The following is a 22,108-nucleotide window of genomic DNA, read 5'->3' as shown; positions in this document are numbered from 1 at the left end:
GCCGATGGTTCGAATTTCTACATACAGAAATTGTGATCGCAGGACCTAATGAGTTACCCATTGCTACACCATCAAGTTGCTCATAAATTCATTATCCCACTGGAACTGACTTGAAATACGGCAATTTCAAAAAAGAGCAGTCAAATCTCCTGGAGAAATATTCCGTTATAAAAATCATAGCTTCACTAACTGGCATCATAGTGAATAAGGACAGTAGCCAGAATTAACCCTTCAAGTTTCTCAATAAAATGACATGAATCTTTTATATATGAGTCAGCCATACAAGACGAAAAATGGATTCTGTTGACCGTAAGTCACTGAAACCACATTTATTCCTTGCTAGTAAGGTACAGATAGATCTGTGGAATAAAATAGATTACCTTACACTTACATCTATCAAAGCCGTGATGGAAACGTCTACTAGTAGACATAAGAAAAAGTTCGGAAAGTTACAAACTAATGTAGCAACTACAAGCAATACGGTGATGTCTGATACTGTTATTAACAAGTCGGAGAGAGTGTTATCTCAAGACGAGATTTCCGTCCTTGCTAAAGAAGGAAACTATCCTGTGACACATAAGAGAGTACTAGTTGAGGATATTATCGTGCATATAGAAGCAGGTATATGAAATGTTCCCAAGGAAACTGCAAATGCAATTTGAATTGAAACCACCATGGTCTTATGCCACAGTAAACCTTTGGAATTTAATTTAATGAAAGGTGAGAGGAAGGCTCTCAGAGATTTAAATGCAGATGAAGAGGCAGTGGTTCTTCCTGCTGATAAAGGGAATGCTACTATTGTTATGAATACAGAGGATTATCAAAGCAAAATTTTGAACCTTTTAACGTCAGGACAGTACAAAAAACTTATGAAGGACCTTACAGCCAGCGTATTGAGGAAAATAAATAACTCATTAACAAATGATCTCTCTGATCATGACACAGTTAGTCAGGATAAATGACATACTGCCTTACAGTGTGGATACACTGTAGTGGAAGTCAGTTACTATCATTAATGACTACAGGGCAAATGTTTATAAGAGCAGTTTACAACAAACAACCTATTCCATAATAAATTCATGTAAGTATTTCAAAATAGCTTCCCACATAAGCTAATCAGAAGGGACATGGATCAGTAAGGGGATTAAAGTCTATTGTGAAAGGAAAAGGGAAATGTATCTTTTGGCAAGAAAAAGTAGAGACCCTGCAGTAGTTGCACACTACAAAACTACTCAAAATTACTAAGAAAGGTTATCAAAAAATCAAGAAGCATGCACATAATGTCAGAAATCAGTATGTCTGACAACAGAGTTAAGGCAATATGGAATATAATGAAGCAAGACACATGACAACCAACCACAGAAGAGGATAACATTACTATGGAATTGAATGGAAGGCTTATAAATGGCATGTCACAGGTAGCAAATGTAGTTAAAAATCATTTCTTAAACAAAGTAGAAAGCAGAGGGACCAACAGTTCAAGAGAAATATCACAGCAATATGTTGAAGAAGTAACTCTCATAAAATTACATCATATGAATGTACCACCAACTTCTGACATTAAGAGGGTCATACATTCTCTCAAGAATAAAAGCTTTTCTGGTTTTGATTGTGTTTCCAATAGAGTACTAAAGATTTGTTCCCGTATGATATGTATGGTATTGTCCGAAATATGTAATGCATCACTAACTCAAGGTATTTTTCCAGAGAGACTAAAATATGCCGTTGTTAAACCCCTCTTTAAGAAACAAGATAAGAGAGACGTCAGTAACTACTGACCTATTTCACCGCTGACATCATTTTCCAAAATTTTTGAGAAGGTGATGTACTCTAGAATAGTATCTCATCTTGGCAACAATATCATCCTCAGCAAATCAAAGTTTGGGTTTCAGAAGGGTTGCTCTACTGAGAATGCCATTTACATGTTCACACAACAGATATTACAAACATTAAATAAAAAATGAACACTGGTAGGTATTTTCTGTGATCTATCCAAGGCATCTGATTGTGTAAATCATAGTATACTCCAAGAAAAATTGAAGTTTTATGGGATTGATGGTATAATCAACCAATGGATCATGTCATATCTAACCAAAAGAATGCAGAAAGATGTACTTAAAAGTAATTCAACCAACAGCCAGGGACATAATTCTGACTGGGGAGAAATCACATATGGGGTTCCCCAAGGCTCAATCTTAGGTCCACTAGTTTCTCATATATGTAAATGATCTGCCACCTAATGTACAACAAACAGAATTAGTTCTTTTTGCAAATGACATCAGTATTGTTATCACTCCCAGTATACATACAGAAATGGAAGAAATGGCGAACAAAGCTCTCAAAAGTATCATTTACTGGTTTTCTGCGAATGGTCTCACCCTGAATTTCAGAAAGACACATCAGTTCTGCACTTCTAGGGGCACTGCACCAGTGATAAGTGTAACACATGGAGGTGAAATAAAACATATGGTGGAAACTCCAAAATTCCTAGGTGTCCATATTGATGAGAATGTAAAGTGGAAAAAACACATTTTGGAACTCCTAAAACAACTTAGTTCAGCCACATTTGCACTTAGAATCACTGAAAATTTTGGGGAGACAAAAATCAATAAGTTGGCATATTTTGCTTATTTTCATTCAGTAATGTCATATGGAATAAAGTTCTGGTGCAACTCATCATTAAGAAAAAAGGTCTTCATTGCCCCAAAACGTGCTGTAAGAGTAATATGTGGTGCTCACCCGCGATCATCTTGTAGACATCTGTTTAAGGAGTTCAGCATTCTCACTAATGCTTCACAGTATATTTACTCCCTCATGAAGTCTGTAGTAAATAATCCACTACAGTTCAAAACAAACAATGAGGTACTTAATTACGATACTAGAAAGAAAAATGACATTCATTACTCAACATTAAGGTTGCCTTTAGCACAGAAAGAGGTGCACAATGCTGCAACAAAAAATGTTGACCGCTTACCCAGTGATATAAAATGTCTAGGGGGAACGAAATAATTATATGGTGATGTTTAGAGTACAAATATGAAGGTCATTCAATAATTAAAGAGACAAATTGGTCTGGAGAAAACAGCATTTATTTTTACAAAACAATACTTTTTCCACTTTTCAACATGATCCCCTTGAACATTCATGCACTTGTTCCAATGGGCTACAAGCTTTTTTTATTTCGGGTGCAAAGAACTCTTTATCTTGATGTTTGAACCAATTTCCCACAAACTTTTTCATGTTCTCATTGTCCTGGAACCTCTTTCCACCTTCAGTGCACCACACAAGTGGAAATCAAGACTGGGGGATGAGGCAGTACTTCCCAGCCCATTTTGTCAATGGTTTCACAGGTTAGTTGAGCAATATGAGGACATGCATTGTCTTGCTGCAGAAACACATCTCTCCTCTGAGATCCACGTCTCTCTCTCTCATGGCTTTCATGAGAGTCAACATGACTTTCCTGCTGATGCTTGGGTTTCCAATTTTCTCTTGACACGTGAGTTGGTGTGCTTCCACTTTGTCTTTTTGATTCTGGCTCATAACAGTGAACCCAAGTTTCATTACAAGTTAAAATTTTATTGAGGAAGTGCTCACTTTCTCTTTCATAATATTCCTTTAGCTCTGTGCACTCTCTCAACCTTCTTTCCTTGTGTAGACACGTCAGCTCCTTTGGGACCCATATTGCACATGCTTTGAGGTACTTCAGCAGGCAAAGGATGAACCACAATAACGGAAAAACACAGTTTCTCTCCCTTTTATTACGAAAGTAATGGATCAGATCGTTATGATCTTACAGAAACATGATATCAGACCAGTCTGTAGACCAACAAAGAAACTAAGTCAAGTACTCCGATCTGTGAAGGATAAACACCCTCCTCTGTCGACATGTGATGTACACAAAATTCCGTGCTCATGTGGCAAAGTTTATATTGGAACTACCAAGAGGAGCATAAATACATGGCTAAAAGAGCACAAAAGTCTTTGCCAACTACAAACTATAGAGAAATGGGCTGTAGCAGAGCATGCTCTTCCATCAGGAAACCATGAAGTGAAGTTTTCTGAAACAAAAATTTTATCTGCAACGTCAAATTATTATCCACAACTATGTAGAGAAGTCATTGTAATTTATAATCATCAGGATAATTTTAATAGGAAAGAGGATGCAATGAAACTCACCAACATATGGGCAGTAGCTCTGCAGAATTGCTAGACAGTTTTATCTTTGGCAAGATGAAAATTGGAAGTTAAGTTTTATCTCTGCTCATCACATGTTACTTTAACCATGCCCCCTTTCCTACAGTATTTATGTTGCTCTCAGATGTCCGACCAGTCAGTCGACAAGACTCAGTGGAAGAGCACCTATGAGGATGACCAGCACAGTCCTGGGCGAAAGGTCAGGAATAGAACAGTTTCTTGGACCACGACCTCACATCCCAAAAGATTTACCAGCAGCTGTGTCATCTGGCCATGAAAGCCTTCATTCTATAATCTCCAGATCACCTATATAGCTCAACTCTAGATCAGGATATCAAAAACCACTCCCACCAGCACAAAACCCAGTGTCCCACTCTCCAGCTTACCAATATACCTCAACACGACATCAGGGTATGAATAACCACTACAAATGCCAATATATCAATCTTTAGGTCACTTATATAGCTCAACCCTAGCCCAGGATAGCAATAACACCCCCCCCCCCCCTCGCAATTACAACAGCCAGTACTCCAATCTTCAGTTTATCTATATAACTCAACCCTAGAGTAAAGGTGCACTTACAGTGTTGGTGGTTTTCCTGTTGTGTGTTCCAGCCGGTAACTGTACGCCCGGTGAATTATGGGAAGCGTACTTGAGGAATGATGAATTGGATACGACAATACAGTGGAACACATGAGAAGATGAAAAACATTGCAGGTGGATCAACGTTTTTTTAATTAATCATGGGAGAATGTAGAATAAACTATGTTTTGAATGAAAACATGGGAGAAGGTAAGTGGAACAATGTTTTCAATTAAATTCAATTAAAAGTACTGATCCACTTATGAAGTGGTTACGCACATACCTAAGAGTACAGTTTAGAATTTACAACATTGTTTTATGTCACAACATTCTGCACAATATATTCCATTGTGTCACCACATAATTTTGTACAGTCCACATCACCACGACAGTAGCACACTGAATGACACAACCGCTAGAGCGCACTACCTCTTCATAAACTGTGCCCTCTACAAGAAAATTTCACTTCCACCTCAAACACACACATCACAGATCAATGATGTACAGAACACATCATGGCACAGAGCAGTTACATCACGGATGAAAGCAGATGGGTAGTGTCCTAGAACCAAGTATACTGTAAAACATTTTCATTATCACGTTTTTTTTTTCATTTTCAGAAATAAACTTTAATTATTTATTTATTTCAGGTAGCCACAGAGTTTGTATGTCTTCCTAATACCTTGGACAAAAAATTAACACCTGTACTAATCACCTAACACAAATAGGACACAGATTGCAGATAGAATCAGCAATAGTTTGGCATGAAGATGTCATGCTGGAAGTCACCTGGAGTGACAGGAGTGTCAGGAAATTTCAACTCTGCTTCCATTAACAACAGAAGAAATGAAATTAGAGTTTAGAATTCAAAACATATTTTCAAAAAATTGTGGGAATGTTAATATTGGTTACTTGATCCTAAAATGAAACTAAAATCATATTTTGGTTCAATAGCTGAACCACTGAAATATTATGTTTATCTGAACTCGCAAACTGGTAGCAGACCCAACAAAAATATGAGGTTTACCATTAGCTACTGATGCGCTATCAACAGAGCTCAAAAAGGTAATCACTCCTAGTGGATGCTTGAAGAAACCATCTCAGCATTCACTTGGAACAATCTCAGAAAATGAGAAAAAAGCTTAATACAGTCATCGGATAACGATTTAGCAAATGCCAGAATCGCCATATATAATTTACACACAAATAATCCGCCAAAGGCCAGTTGTTGTTTGATTTATTAAGCAAATAATTCATGGCCTGAGCCAATTTATCTCTCCATTAACATAAGAATTCGAGCATTGGTCAATCTGAATAAGAAGTTTTACTTAATCGAATCTTTCACAATCTGGCAAAAGAATTGCTTCTTTTATTAGACAGTTGCTTCAAATTAATTATCCTTCACTCTCATATTTTTGAACCTGACAACTTCTTTCTTCCCACAAAACTGTTTCTCTCAATTTAATAAACGAGCAGTTTGCCATGCACTGAACCTTTAGCACTGCAGTCTTTCAGTAGCTTACTTACTTCTTGGGTACAAATTGACAGGCTGGCCGCAAAAGCAGTTTAGTTACCGATAGTGTTTTTGGTTTTGAGGTCGATTTTGAGATATGATTTGATTTTAGAAGAACCCATTATACATCACAGATAAATCTTTTCCTATATTTCCTGTAACCTTAAAGCTGATGACCAAGTCTTGCTTCGTCAGAGATTGTTTCTAATTAAAAGTTTATGTCTTCTACATCGAAAATTGTGCCATGTCTTTATATCTCTACACATCTCAAGATATACGGTATAGAAAAAGACGAGTAGCCGGTGTTGATCATCCTGTCAACTGAACTAATGACTGTTGAATTAATAACCGAGTGAAAAAATATAAACACTGTAAATTATAAACAGTTAAACACTGCTTCCTTGAACTAAACAGTTGTCCAAATGTTTGGGGAAGTAAACACAGGAACTAAAGGAGTTTCAAAACAAAGTGTGATTTCACCGTACGAGTGATGAATTAAACAATTAGTAAAAAAGGCAAACATACCATGTCCACTCCCATTGATGACTGCCTGGGCTGAGTGCACTTGAGAAGTGTTAGAAGACTTCAGCTCGTTCATTAGGTTGTCCAGATAAACCCAGAGAAGAGTTCGACAGGGCTTAAATGTTTGCCTCTCGTAAACGATGTTACTCGTCGGTTAATTGTCAACTGCGAAAAGAATGGGAAGAATGCATAATCCGACAATGTCTGTAATGAACTCTAACAACAAGAAAATGTCCATCTATATAGGTGTAATCGTTTATCACACTCAATTATTAAGGAAACATACCATTGGTCTGCTAAAAGTCACCAACGTAACTTCTACTAACAAGTATATTTTTGTGTTTATTCGGCTTCCGTATAACAACACACCACACCAAGCTAAAGTCAAAGATTTTGCCACTACTTTCCTGTATTCCCAGAGATGTTACACTTAAATCGACGCTATCATGATCGATATAATTCCCCCTCTGCGCCCCGGGAACAACAAACAACAGTCTAACTTAACTATGGCACAACATAGTCACGGTGGTTTCTAGGCCTGTCCACGCGCAACGATCTGCTGCGCAAAGTATATGTACAAATGTCTATGCATGCAACAAATCACAACAAATGTGGCATGTTCACTTGAAATAAATTTCAATCAACCAATCGCTCTCCATCTGTCTGTATAGAACAGAACAGTTTCAGTGCCAAGCGACTAGCCAGTTGCAACCTCAAAATTTATTTCATTTACTCAGAAATTCGTAATGAAGAAAATTCTGTTATGGTTTGGGTGTTAGTAACATGTATTGCAAAAAATACTTCAAACAAAATGCAAGAAACGGAAAGACCGGTCAGAATGGTCTATATAATGACAGCTTAAGCGAAGGTAGTTTTGCACATAAATTTTATCCGCTAGCTGGAGGACGAGCCTGACGGCTAGCTTGTTTACTTGCGGATAGATTTGGAAACACACAATTATGTTACGACGATCATGACGACTTGTATAGTAATGAAAAATACTTGTACGATGGGAGCAATTACTCCACACCAACAGTTGACACTAATGTTAAGATCCCTGGTAACAGGAAGAAGCCACAAGGAGCAAGAATTCTCTACTAGACTTTCCAAACAAGCATTGAGTGAAATCATACATAACACTTATGAGGCTACATATGCCATCCCGAAGGAGGATTTCACGAAGGAAAATAATGCGCCGCTGTCTCAGTGTCTCAGCTGTGTGATATAGCAGTCCTTACAAGTTAGAGATAATATTTTTACAGTTTTAGACCGGTTTCAAAATTAGTATATTCTTAGAAATTACAGGTGTAGACAACAAGCTGTAGTTTAGTTTGTTTCTGACTCCAGTTTTTCAGTTTCCTGCCTGAAGTCTACCAACAACCTATTATAGACTTCTGCTCCAGAATATAAAACTCTACTCTGAAAGCTAAAGAGGGATTCATAGTCTATTCGGAAGGTTTAATTGCAGTATTGTCCGAGTTAATTCGCTCTTGTTACGAAACATATATAATTTTAGGAAGCAAAACAAGCTTAACAATCCATATGTCCTGGAATACACTGCTGCAAGATCTTCTATTATCAGCTTAACACAATATGTTCAGTTCACTTTTTTAGAATAAATAGGACCTACTTTTTTGCTACAGTGTCACAGAAGTTTATGGCACAGGACAGTAACGAGTAAAACTATGCTACCAATCCCTTTTGTAGGTGAAAATAATAGGAGAGATTTCTAGGTGCAAAGAACTGTGTATTTTGATGAAGTGATCCATACGCTAATACCACCGTAGTTTCGTGAAAATATTTCTATCAGAAGCATCTAAAAGAAGAATTGGGTAAAGCTCTGTATTAATATCTGCAGTCATTTCCCTCAGTTGCTACTTTATGGTTTTCATCTTGTTGATATCTCTGAAATTAATAGAATCTGATGTATAACAGTAATAATAATAATAACAACAATAATAATAATAATTATAAGGCGACGAAAAGAACAAACCTCTAATAGGGCTAACCCCCCTTTTAGTTTGATTAGTTGGTTCAGGACAGAACTACTGAAGCCTCGGACAAGCGCTGTCAAGGTCGGGGACAACGCTTGAGCCCTACGCCTGTCCACTATGGTAATGACACTGCTAGCCACACGGAAAATGATTTAAATCCAAATAGAGGTGTTTTGCAGGATATGCTTCCTGTAACCACTCTAGAAGGAAAACAAAGACAGAGGAAGAGATGGTCAGATGACGTTAACCGACACCTCATGTTCTGTTATTACCAAGCAACAAACTTAGGAACCAACACAACTGGGTACAGATCACAAGTATACACAACATTTATTACCAGATACCTATAATTAAAATTTTTAACAGACCAACGACTAGCTGATCAGATCCGTGTAATAATCAAAAATAACAGGATACCCCAGTCAGAATTAGAAAACATCAAACAACAAGTACAACAAATACTGGAACAAAATAATGTGCAGTCAGAAGAAGAAGAGGAAGAAGAAGAAGAAGAAAATACAGTAACGGACTCAAACATCCCAGAGCAAACAAACAAAGAACGACACGCATCAATTAAACAATCAGAGGAAAACGAAATCTTAAGACAGCCACCAGAACAAGCACAAATAGAACACGAAGTGACACACATGTTACATATAGAAGAAAAATTTCAGCTGATATATATAGAATACAAAGACACAAATACAGACATTAGACCATTCTTGCATACCACCAAATAACCCACAAGTCGAAACAACAATAACAACTATCAACACAATCATAGACAACAAAATAAATGAAAATACAACTAAGGAAGAGTTACAACTACTGGTTTATATAGGAGCACTCACTACACTAAGTATACACACTAGGCAGAGATCAGAACCAACCAACACAAGGAAGAAACCCACAAAACCAGCATGGCAACACAGGCTACAGATCAGAATAGAAAAACTGAGAAAAGACATCAGAAAGCTAAAACAATTTATAAGAAATGAAATATCAGACAAAAAACGAAAAAGGTTAGGTAAAATCTCACAACAAGAAGTGATAGAGCAATTAGATGAAAAGAAGCAGAAATTACAAGCATTGGCCAAACAAATTAGAAGATACAAAAAAATGAAAATAGAAGGAAACAAAACCAAACATTCGACACAAACCAAAAGAAATTTTACCATACAATAGATAACACACACATTAAAATAGACAATCCACCAAACATAACAGACATGGAACACTTCTGGAACAACATATGGTCAAACCCGGTACAGCATAACAGGCATGCACGGTGGATACAAGCAGAAACAGACACATACAAGATGATACCACAAATGCCTGAAGTGATAATTTTGCAACATGAAGTCACCCAAGTAATTAATTCTACTCACAATTGGAAAGCCCCTGGGATAAAATAGCAAATTTCTGGCTAAAGAAGTTCACCTCAACACATTCACATCTAACTAAATTATTTAACAGTTACATTGCACACCCATAGACATTCCCTGATACACTTACACATGGAAAAACTTATCTGAAACCTGAAGATCAAGCAGACACAGCAAACCCAGCTAAATATTGCCCCATATCATGCCTACCAACAATATACAAAATATTAACTTCAGTCATTACACAGAAATTAATGACACATACAACACAGAACAAAATTATAAATGAAGAACAAAAAGGCTGTTGCAAAGGAGCACGAGGATGTAAAGAGCAACAGATAATAGATACAGAGGTGACATATCAAACTAAAACTAAACGAAGGTCGCTACACTATACATACATTGTGTGGTGTCACCGCCAGACACCACACTTGCTAGGTGGTAGCCTTTAAATCGGCCGCGGTCCATTAGTACATGTCGGACCCGCGTGTCGCCACTGTCAGTGATCGCAGACCGAGCGCCACCACACGGCAGGTCTCGAGAGACTTACTAGCACTCGCCCCAGTTGTACGGACGACTTAGCTAGCGATGCAACACTGACGAAGCCTCATTTATTTGCAGAGAAGATAGTTAGAATAGCCTACAGCTAAGTCAATGGCTACGACCTAGCAAGGCGCCATAGCAATTGATAGTTATCGTATGAAGCATGTCTCATCAAGAACGATGTGTACAAATGATGGATTAAAGTTAAGTATTCCAGAAGCTACATACTTTTCTTTATAGCATTCATTACGTATCCTGTTTCAGACCTCACGCCATCCTGCGTGAGTTTAAGCGCGTGCCTTTCGGTTACCCGTCACTGTGGACTGGCTGTCTTGTCAGCCCACAACACATTGATTACCAAATAGCTTTTGATAGTGTACCCCACTCATGGTTACTACAAATATTGGAAATATACAAACTAGATCCTAAATTGATACAGTTGCTAAACATAGTAATGAAAAATAGGAAAACCACACTTAATATCCAAACAAATTCAAATACTACCACATAACAGCCAATACAGATTAAGCGTGGAATATACCAAGGAGACTCATTAAGGCCTTTCTGGTTCTGCCTTGCTCTGAACCCACTATACAACATGCTACATAATACAAATTATGGATACAATATTACTGGAACATACCAACACAAAACCACACATTTCTATACATGGATGATCTAAAACTACTGGTAGCAACAAATCAACAACTCAACCAATTACTAAAGATAATAGAAGTATTCAGCAATGATATAAATATGGCTTTTGGAACAGACAAATATAAGAAAAATAGCATAGTCAAGGGAAAACACACTAAACAAGAAGATTACATATTGAATAACCACAGCGACTCCATAGAAGCGATGGAAAAATCAGATGCCTATAAATATCTAGGAAACAGACAAAAATAGGAATAGATAATACAAATATTAAAGAAGAACTAAAAGAAAAATATAGACAAAGACTAACAAAAATACTGAAAACAGAATTGACAGCAAGAAACAAGACAAAAGCTATAAATACTTATGCTATACCAATATTGACCTACTCATTTGGAGTAGTGAAATGGAGTAACACAGACCTAGAAGCACTCAATACACTTACACGATCACAATGCCACAAATGTAGAATACATCACATACATTCAGCAAGAGAAAGATTCACATTAAGCAGAAAGGAAGGAGGAAGGGGATTTATCGACATAAAACACCTACATTATGGACAGGTAGACAATTTAAGAAAATTCTTTCTAGAACGAGCAGAAACTAGCAAAATACACAAAGCAATCACTTATATAAATACATCGGCTACACCACTGCAATTTCATAACCACTTCCACAACCCTTTAGATCACATAACATCAACAGATACGAAGAAAGTAAATTGGAAAAAGAAAACACTACATGGCAATCACCCATATCATCCAACACAGCCACACATCGATTAAGATGCATCCAACACATGGCTATGAAAAGGCAAATATACAGTGAGATGGAAGGATTCATGATTGCAATACAGGATCAAACAATAAACACCAGATATTACAGCAAGCATATTATTAAAGATCCCAATACCACAACAGATAAATGCTGGCTTTGCAAACAACAAATAGAAACAGTAGACCACATCACAAGTGGATGTACAATACTAGCAAATACAGAATACTCCAGAAGACATGACAATGTAGCAAAAATAATACATCAACAACTAGCCATACAACATAAACTAATAAAACAACACGTTCCCACATACAAGTATGCACCCCAGAATGTACTGGAGAATGATAAATACAAATTATACAGGAACAGAACCATTATAACAGATAAAACAACACCGCATAACTAACCTGACATCATACTCACCAATAAAAAGAAGAAATTAACACAACTAATCGAAATATCCATGCCCAATACAACAAATATACAGAAGAAAACATGAGAAAAAATTGAAAAATACATCTAACTGGCTGAGGAAGTCAAGGACATGTGGCATCAGGATAAAGTTGACATTATACCAATTATACTATCCACTACAGGAGTCATACCACACAATATCCACCAGTACATCAATGCAATACAGCTACATCCAAACTTATATATACAACTACAGAAATCCGTAATTATTGATACATGTTCAATTACCCGAAAGTTCCTAAATGCAATATAACATATACCGTACAGTTAAAAGGAAGTCACGCTTGATCAAGGTCCGCGTCACTTTCCATTTTTAACCAGACATAACGCCTGAGAAAGGAAATAATAATAATAATTATTATTATTGTTATAGTAATAATAATAACAATAATAATATACCCATGCCTGGTCAGCTTATGTGGGGGTCTAGCTCTGAACTGAGTAAGAGCTAGGCATAACTCTGCATACAATACTGGGATGAGGGCCCACAACCCCAACATGACGCATCCCAATGGCTGATAGGGGCATTCCTGTAGATATGCAGGACAGGTGTGAATAAGGCATAGCCAAATAAGCACCGGCGGATCAACTGAGGGAATGAGGAAAATGATCAACGGGGTCAAAGTCAGAAGAGGGGGAACGCCAATGGCAGAAAGGGCAGATGAACTGATTTAAATCCACTCTGCATCTGACTTGCAACAAGTGGCAAAGTGGTCAGCGTCTGATCACCAGAGGTGTGGCTCGAAATGTATGTTCTGGAACTACCCCCTCCAGTCCTATGAAACTGGACTACAGTCCAAAACGTGTGATGATCAAGTACTATGAGGTGTGACAGGAAACAAATTTGTACCCCCAGTGGTAACCAATCCACTGCTGCCATCATTAGCACGACCAGAGTATCGGATTCTGGGGAGTCTGGCTTGACACTCCTATAGGGGAACTCGGAGACCTCTGGCCAGCTTCGCCCAAATACCAAAACATTTTTCATAACATTAAATATAAATTCTCTCTTGTGGGTAGGGAAGCTGTATGAACTAGAGAAAATCCTTAACTAACAAAAATTGGAAATACTGGCACTCCAAGAAACAAGACTGACCGATGAAAACGCAATGGATTTCTGGAACTTTTGGACTTTTCAAAAGCAAAACAGACAAACGGATTCTCAATAATACACCACATATAGGAGTTGCTTTTGCAGTGAAAAAGAGCATACTCGACTTGGTAACTCTTGTGAAGCCTGTAGATAATAGACTAATAACAATCACCCTAAAGTGTCCAAACAAAATGTACACACTGATCAATGCACACATGCTTATCAATGATGACAATAAAACAGATCGTGCAAAGGCAGACAAATCGTGGGAATCGCTGGAAGAAATAGTATCCAAAATTCTACAAAACCACCTCAAAATCTTACTAGGTGATTTCAATGTGGAGCTAGGCAAAGAAAGAAGAAACAGGAGAACAATAGGAAACTTCCCAGCACATAAATGGACTAATAAAATGGGTGGAGATGGGCCGAATTCTGCAGGATATTCAACCTTAAAATCATCTCAACGTATTTCAAGAAGAAACCATCAAAACAAATGACATGGAGCTCACCCAACTCACACATTGGTGAATTCCATGTAGCAGTTTCCTATCCAAACCACAGAGAAATCGTGAATATCCAAGCAAGCAAGGCTGCAAATGTAGACTCAGACCATTACCTAACGGAAATCAAACTACAGATTAAACCTCAGAGATTACAAAAAGGAAGCCACTAATTCCAAAATTTGACACTTCCACAGGAGAATTAGAGAAAAAGCCCTCCAACAATTGGAAGCAACTCAGAAGCAAACTAATCGAAACCACACAAACACTGATACCTCTGCAAAATAGAAAAAAACACCCTTGGTGGAAAGAAGAATGTGAACAAGCAATCCAATCTCGACTGGAAGCATACAGTAATTGGAACAACAGAAATACATTCTTGGCAGTGAGGAAAGAGAAAGACCAATTAAACCAAAAGGAAATTCGAAAAGGACCAGCTACTTGAAATTGAGAAAGTCGTTGAAAGAAACAACATGAGAAATTTTTACAAGAATTTCAAAACAAAACTCACTGGATATCAGCCACAAAATCTTTGCTTCAAGAAAGGAAATGGGCAATTTGCACTGAACAATCAAGAAAATTGCGAAGAACTTGCATGATATTTTGAGAAACTGCTGAACTACCCAGAACCAACACTAAGATTTCTGCCTCAGGAGCCTGAATCAACAACCCAAACTCATTATCACAGAGGAAATCACCAACAGATCAAACGTCTTAAAAACAATAAAGCTGCAGGTGAAGATGGAATCGTAGCAGAAATCCTCAAATCAGCAGGACCAAATACTATAAAAAGGAAAGGAAGGAAAAGAAGGAATTCTGAGCGACTGGAAAAATGTATTAATTCATCCTCTACGCAACAAAGGAGATAGATCGGATGTAAAGAACTATAGTGGAATCTCATTGATATCCATAGTTTACAAAATTCTATCCCAGTGCCATCTTGATAGAGCACAACAACAACTTGAACCAAAAATTTTAGAATATCAGGCAGGATTCAGACCAGGCCGTTCATATCCAGAGCAAATTCAGATCTTAAGACTGATCTTAAGACATCAGAAATAAGTGGCAAAGATGTAGTTTGCACATTTGTTGACTTTAAAAAAGGTTACGATTCAGCTGATCGTCAATCATTATTCCAAATAATAAATGACAGTTTTAAATCTGAAAACACTTGCAATCATACAACAGAAAATGGTAGACACAAAAACTAAAGTCAAATTTATGGGGGAAATCTCTGAACCTTTTCTGATCAAAACAGGAGTAAGACAAGGAGATGGACTCTCTCCACTACTGTTCAACTGCGTCCTTGAAAATGTGACACAAGAATAACGCAAACTGAAATCAGTCTTGAAGATTGACCAACCAATTACTCTTGGCACAGGAAAATTAACAGTAGATTCTTTAGCATTTGCAGATGGTCCAGCCATCTTAACTCGCGATGTTTCAAGAGCCAAAAAACAGATTGAACTCCTGAAAGAAACTGCGGAAAAAGTCGGCGTGCAAATATCTTTTGAAAAGACAGAATGTATGACTTGCAACAAACAAGGACCAAAATTCATGAAGACAAAATATGGCAGAATTAAACGAGTCCCACAATTTAAATATCTCAGTGAAACGATTCGGGAAAATGGGATAGAAACGAAAACCAACGAAGTCACATGCCAAAAGATGGACATTGCTTATCGACTCACACAAAATATCTACAGAAAAAATGTGTCTCCAAGCACACAGAACTACGACATTACAATACCATCATAAAACCAGAATGCCTATATGGATCGGAGACACTAATTTTAAACAGGAAAACAGACGTAGAAAACATTCAGAAAAAGGAACAGAAGATCATAAGAAAATTTTAAGGTGCAAAACTTGTAGATGAACAGTATCGGCTCAGAGGCAAACAGGAAATTAAACAATAAGCTAATATTCACGGCGACATTAGAAAACGCAGATTAAGATTCTATGGACACATCAAAAGAATGAATCTGGACAGACTTACAAAGCAAATAGTTGAATTCTACGAAAACAGGAGTAAATATATATCAGACACAATGAAATGGGTTGGCTAAATCAAAACAGATCTGAAACTAGCACGAATTACATCAGACAATATCCAAAACAGGGAAATCTTCAGATCCAAAATTGACAAGTGGCAAGTTGACCAAGAGCAGAAACCAAAGAAGAAGACTGGAACAACGTGGAATCAAGACAGGAAAGAAGCCCAAGAAAAAGAATGAAAGAAGTATGGGCACAAAGAAAGACAAATGCATGCAACTAAGCACTTTGCGTAGTCCTAATGGGCTCATTCGCAAATATATACATATGTCTAAAAAGAGAAAGAACTGTTTTTGTGGAATTTTGTATTTTTTGTTTTGTTTTGTACATAATTAAGTACAGTTAATCTCAAGAATGAATGATGTTTATCCTTTCACTACTCTTTGTTTCGCATTTTTGTGTAAGTGGAAATTTTCATGTTTTTTTAATTTTTATGGACAGATGTACAAGATCTCTAAGACATGATTAGTTAACAAATGAACTTCTGGGCTAAAATCAGACATTGTTATGTTGCACCCACATAGCAATATACACTTATTATACACTTCTACGTTAAATGTTCTCTTGTAGTCACTGTTTTTTTATGTCATCACTTTCTCAGACAGTGGATCTGGTCTGGAATAGTTTCTTTGCAGCTAATTTTTCTTGGTAGTTTTCTCTGTTATCACCTAAAACAGATTCAACAGATTTCATGTTGACAGTGCATAGGAAAGCCGATTCCTGCATGGTAACATGCAACCCTAAACACTCTAAACACAATCTCTATTTGCGGAAACAATTAAATTCAAGAAGTACCATCTACCAACAAGGCCACTTGACTAGAATACAAATGAGGCCCTGGGAGTCATAAGGGCCATAAGCACACCATCTACGACCCCACATTTAAGTGAATATCAGAGAAACCAGTGAGACAGCTTCTCGTGCCTGTCCGTATATACATACAGTGTTGGCCTACAGCACAGATAAACCTGATCCACCATAAGATCAACAGATGTCAGAAGCACGAATAAGTACAATAATCTCACAATCTCTGACGATGTGCTTTATGGTTCTCAGCGCCTCAAACGGATTACTGTTTGATAACATCCAATACTTAATATACTGCATCTCATTCAAAATCCCACAAAATACGTTTTTGTATAACTATAACATATACTGTCGTCTGGTCTATTTTTACTATATAGTGAATGAATTGGCATATCCGAGGAATGTGATACTGTCTAGTGGAATTTACGCCAAGCGAACGGGTATAAAAGTCTGCTGCAGTGTGCTGTCACCTAGTGGCATTGATGTAAACTTGTATCTGAGTAGTATGGGCTAGCTGTGCAGGCTCTGAACCGTCCACATTATTTATCAAATCTGTACATATTTGGGCTGTAAGGAGTTTACATTATGCGTAAAAGCTCCTTAAAACATGCACAACTGAAGATGTGCTCACGACCCTGATACCAGGTTTCACTGAGTTTAGAACAGCAATGTAGCATAGTGTGGTGGATTTAGTGCCATGTATTTCATATTACCGCATCTACATTACGTTTAACAGCATTCAACGAAAAATAACCAATAAATCCGGAAGGTGTCAGAAGTTAGAATGTTCACGTGTCATTGTGCTCTTACACAACTGCCACAACTACTTACAAGCAACTGTAGAAAACGAAAAAGACGAAACAGGTCCGAGTGTGGTGGAAAAAAAAGGGTGCGACTAATCACGTATTAATTTACTGACTGAAGTCTGTAAAATGGACCCGAAAGATATCATAAATTATTTTCCAATGAGCCCCGTGAGTGGACGATTTGGATGGGTTTCGGTTAATGAAAAGGGGACATACAATTCAAGGTTTATTTCCCCAAAACAATTAATTAATTGTAATGAATTACACTATGGTTTACAAATTACAGTGACACAAACGATCAAACTGCTTACAATATGAGGTCATAAAAATGCGAAATGTGAACAGAGAAACTTATTTGTGTCGTTTGAATCACTGCCAAACAAACTTTACAATTTGATACTTTAACAAATAATCATTGCGCATTAAACTACATACTTTCTCCTAATACAGTTAAATTTTTAAATGTGAAGCACAAATGTATAATTTACAATTAAATTTTCAGTTGCTCCTTCCTATACCTTCTTTAAAAGAGTGATAAAATTTTCAACAGGTATCTCGGCTAAAAATGCCCTAAAATCCTTAACACAACAACACGTACATGAGTAAATATATGTACGGCAAGGCCCAACATTAATAGCGCAAACACATACAAACTTTCGCCACAAGGGGCCACTTGCCGGTCAAAACATGTTACGACTACAGCAGCGGGCAAACTTACATAGGTAATAACACAGGCCACCTTGCAATCTTGCCAAAATCAGTTTACACGATGGAGGAAGGAGGGGGGAGGGGTATACACAATAAATACCATACGCAAGTGCACTTGCCAAACCTACTACTAAAAATACAGTATAAAAGCTATCAATTAATGACAAATCCGGGATAAGCCTGGCAATATTGCACCTGAGCGCTAGTAGCCAAAATAAGGTTGACAGATACCAGGGTCTGACATCTTCTTAGGGCAAACAGGCACAACAAATAAATAAGAGTAAAAGAACAAGCAAATGCCAATGCTCAAGAATTTAAACAGGATTAAATACACATGAGACTAAAATCAATTGCTAGCACTTTGGACATCGTCTTAGGCTTAATGGACACTACAAATAAAGGTAAAAGGACAGACAAATGACAATGCCCAGCAATTTAAATAAAATAAGTAAGCACAAGGCTAAAAGCAATTGCTAGCAACTTAACGAGCACACATAAAAATATCAGACTGCTGCCACATCACAAATGGAACAGGTGCGCGTGCAGTCCCCAACAAGCCAGAAAACCAGCAACACACACTCTAGCAACCGAGCCAGCCTGACCACAGTAATTTCAACTCAGAATCAGCGCACGGGAGCACACCGGGGCCATGCAAAACACACTGCTAAATAATTCCCACCAACAGATATGGCGGCCCCCCCAGGCGGGAAAACAGGGACGATGACCGGGTACACACCAGCAGAAAACTCGACACCCAGAGTCCGGCTAAAACGGAAACATGCAGAAAATATGAACAAGCTGAAGTAAGGTGAAACAAACCCCGCCACACAGACTGGACAGAGCAAACACACACCAAAACTGCCCTGCAGTCCTTACAACTGCTGAGTGCGGAAACCCAAGTGATATCGTGGCACCCTTTTCAGAGGCTGAGAACCTCAAGCAATCTCGTGCGGGAATCCATCAATTGTCCAGTACACCACATCATCAACACAGCACACTGCCCAATGCCCAAATCAACGAGACCACACCTCCGTGCCGAGGCGGAAGGCAAAATACCGCCAGCTCGGTGCGAATCCAACTGCTGAGCCAAGCGCGCCCGCGGCCCCCCGCGAAAAACGCTCCAGAGGGCAGCAGCCGCCTCAGCGCCTGCGCAGGCCGAACCAGACGGAAACAGAAAGACAAGTGGCTATCGATAGTGCCGGATAGGTAACGCGCCAGAGAACTGGCACACCCTACACCTTGTTGTTGTTGTTGTTGTGGTCTTCAGTCCAGAGACTGGTTCGATGCAGTTCTCCATGCTTGTATCCTGTGCAAGGTTCTTCATCTTCCAGTATTTACTACAACCTTCTGAACCTGCGTAGTGTATTCATCTCTTGGCCTCCCTCTACGATTTTTACCCTCCATCCTGCCCTCCAATACTAAATTGGTGATCCCTTGATGCCTCAGTACATGTCCTACCAACCGATTCCTTCTTTTAGTCAAGTTGTGCCACAAATTTCTCTTCTCCCCAATTCTATTCAATACCTCCTCATGACTTATGTGATCTACCCATCTAATCTTCAGCATTCTTCTGTAGCACCACATTTCGAAAGCTTCTATCCTCTTCTTGTCTAAACTATTTATTGTCCATGTTTCACTTTCATACATGGCTACACTCCATACAAATACTTCCAGAAACGACTTCCTGACATTTAAATCTATACTCGATATTAACAAATTTCTCTTCTTCAGAAACGCTATCCTTGCCATTGCCTGTCTACATCTTATATCCTCCCTACTTCGACCACCATCAGTTATTTTGCTCCCCAAATAGCAAAACTCAATTACTACTTTAAGTGTCTCATTTCCTAATCTAATTACCTCGTCATCAACCGATGTAATTCGACTACATTCCATTAACTTTGTTTTGCTTTTGTTGATGTTCATCTTATATCCTCCTTTGAAGACACTATCTATTCCGTTCAACTGCTCCTTTGCTGTGTCTGACAGAATTACAATGTCATTGGTGAACCTAAAAGTTTTTATTTCTTCTCCGTGGATTTTAATTCCTTTCCTGCACATTACATCAAGTTATTAGAACTGATACGAGATAAAACAGAGAAGCAAATTACGTCAGTGAGCGAGGCAGTCGCAGTCGACAAGAGATTAGGAGTAACGCAAATCGAACACGTGGAGTGTTTCTTCATTTCACAGTCGTCCAAGGAAACGTCAATTATAATCGAGTGAGAAGCGTATGAAACGTCAGAATTACGCTCGTGAGGACTCTGTTAATAGCAAACGTCGTTATGGACTGCAGGAACATCGTAGAAAGCAAGAACTTTGATGTAGTCTCATCTAACTACAATATTAATGAGAAACAGATTACCAAGCTTGAAATGGTTGTGTACACGTAACCCAGCTAAATAATGTGACAAAAGAAAGAAACAGATATATGCTGTTAGGCTAGTAATACGTGTGTTCTGAAAAAATAAAACAGGGGAATAAAATGCCAGATCGTCAAACCACTGGCACAGAAATACGATCTAAAAAGGAAACAAGGAAATATTGTGGATATCAAAGGCAATAGAGGACACAAACCTGTGGCATACTGTACATAGAGTATAAATATCATATAATGTACAGTACTTTACCTGAGACAATAACTCTCTGATGGATTCCGAGGTAAGCTAAAACGACAGCGAAAAGGACCCGTGTGACACATGAAAGTATAGTGCCGTGATTATTTTTAATCTATATACTACAGCAGCGATTCTGAAATGGTTAATTGTTTGTGGAAAAGCTATTCTATATTAGGTGGTATATTAGAGTGGCCTGCATTCTTTAGCAACACAGAGGTCACTCAGAGATACTTATTGGTTCACAATTCTGCAGTAACACTCATTATATTACTTTCTGTATTTGCAATGGTTAGTCAATGGAAGCAGCTAGGGATGACCTAATAGTGGAAAATTTGTAAATTCTTAGTCATAAATTTGCACAGACATTCTTTATCAATTTTCACAGTTCTTGTACATATGGAGATCCAGTTTTTATCATGTAGAGGCTATTAATAATTATATTGGGGCATGAAGAAACAGTTGCCAGTATTTTCAAAATACAGCATTGTTTATTAATGTCCGGTTTTATTTTTTCTTATCTGTATATTGGAGGAACAGTAACATACACGCAACTTTGATTGATTTGGAGGGAATCTGAAGCACCTAGTTAAACCATTATCTTCTGGCTTAGCTAAATGCTTTTTCGCTCCTAATGTTGTGCATCTTACCACCATTTCTGCTACTCAGTATTCCAATAACTGTTAACATATAATCCACTGGCAAGATTCTCTAAAGTTACTTCATAAATGCTTTAATGTAGCACATCATAGGAGTTCATGTTTTTAACAGTCTCTGAAAAATGTCTGAAATGTGAATATTGTAAATATTATGGCACCTATTTCTTGTAAGCTATGAAAGAGCACAATAGGTTTTCAAATACTTTCTTACAATAGAAATG

General features: G+C 37.8%; 1 protein-coding gene across 5 annotated transcripts in view; it reads right to left on the bottom strand.

The window, feature by feature from the left end:
* The window catches only part of LOC126481408 (mesoderm induction early response protein 1), a 205,221-nt gene extending 198,020 nt beyond the window's left edge, over nucleotides 1-7,201 (bottom strand). For 2 of the 5 annotated variants that reach the window (XM_050105137.1, XM_050105141.1), the window contains exons 1-2: nucleotides 7,098-7,201; nucleotides 6,815-6,976 (exon numbers count right to left, since the gene is read on the bottom strand). In XM_050105137.1, coding sequence (XP_049961094.1) covers nucleotides 6,815-6,887 — 73 coding nt within the window. In that variant the 5' untranslated portion in view covers nucleotides 6,888-6,976; nucleotides 7,098-7,201. Of the gene's footprint in view, nucleotides 1-6,814; nucleotides 6,977-7,097 lie in introns of those variants that run through there. The other 3 variants (XM_050105139.1, XM_050105143.1, XM_050105142.1) reach the window with 2 other exon arrangements.
* Nucleotides 7,202-22,108: the final 14,907 nt, after the last annotated feature.

This window comes from Schistocerca serialis, chromosome 5 (assembly GCF_023864345.2).
Source record: "Schistocerca serialis cubense isolate TAMUIC-IGC-003099 chromosome 5, iqSchSeri2.2, whole genome shotgun sequence".
In the NCBI taxonomy this organism is placed as follows: domain Eukaryota; kingdom Metazoa; phylum Arthropoda; class Insecta; order Orthoptera; family Acrididae; genus Schistocerca; species Schistocerca serialis.
The sequence above is the reverse complement of the archived record's forward strand: the minus strand, read 5'-3'. Positions and strand labels throughout refer to the sequence as shown.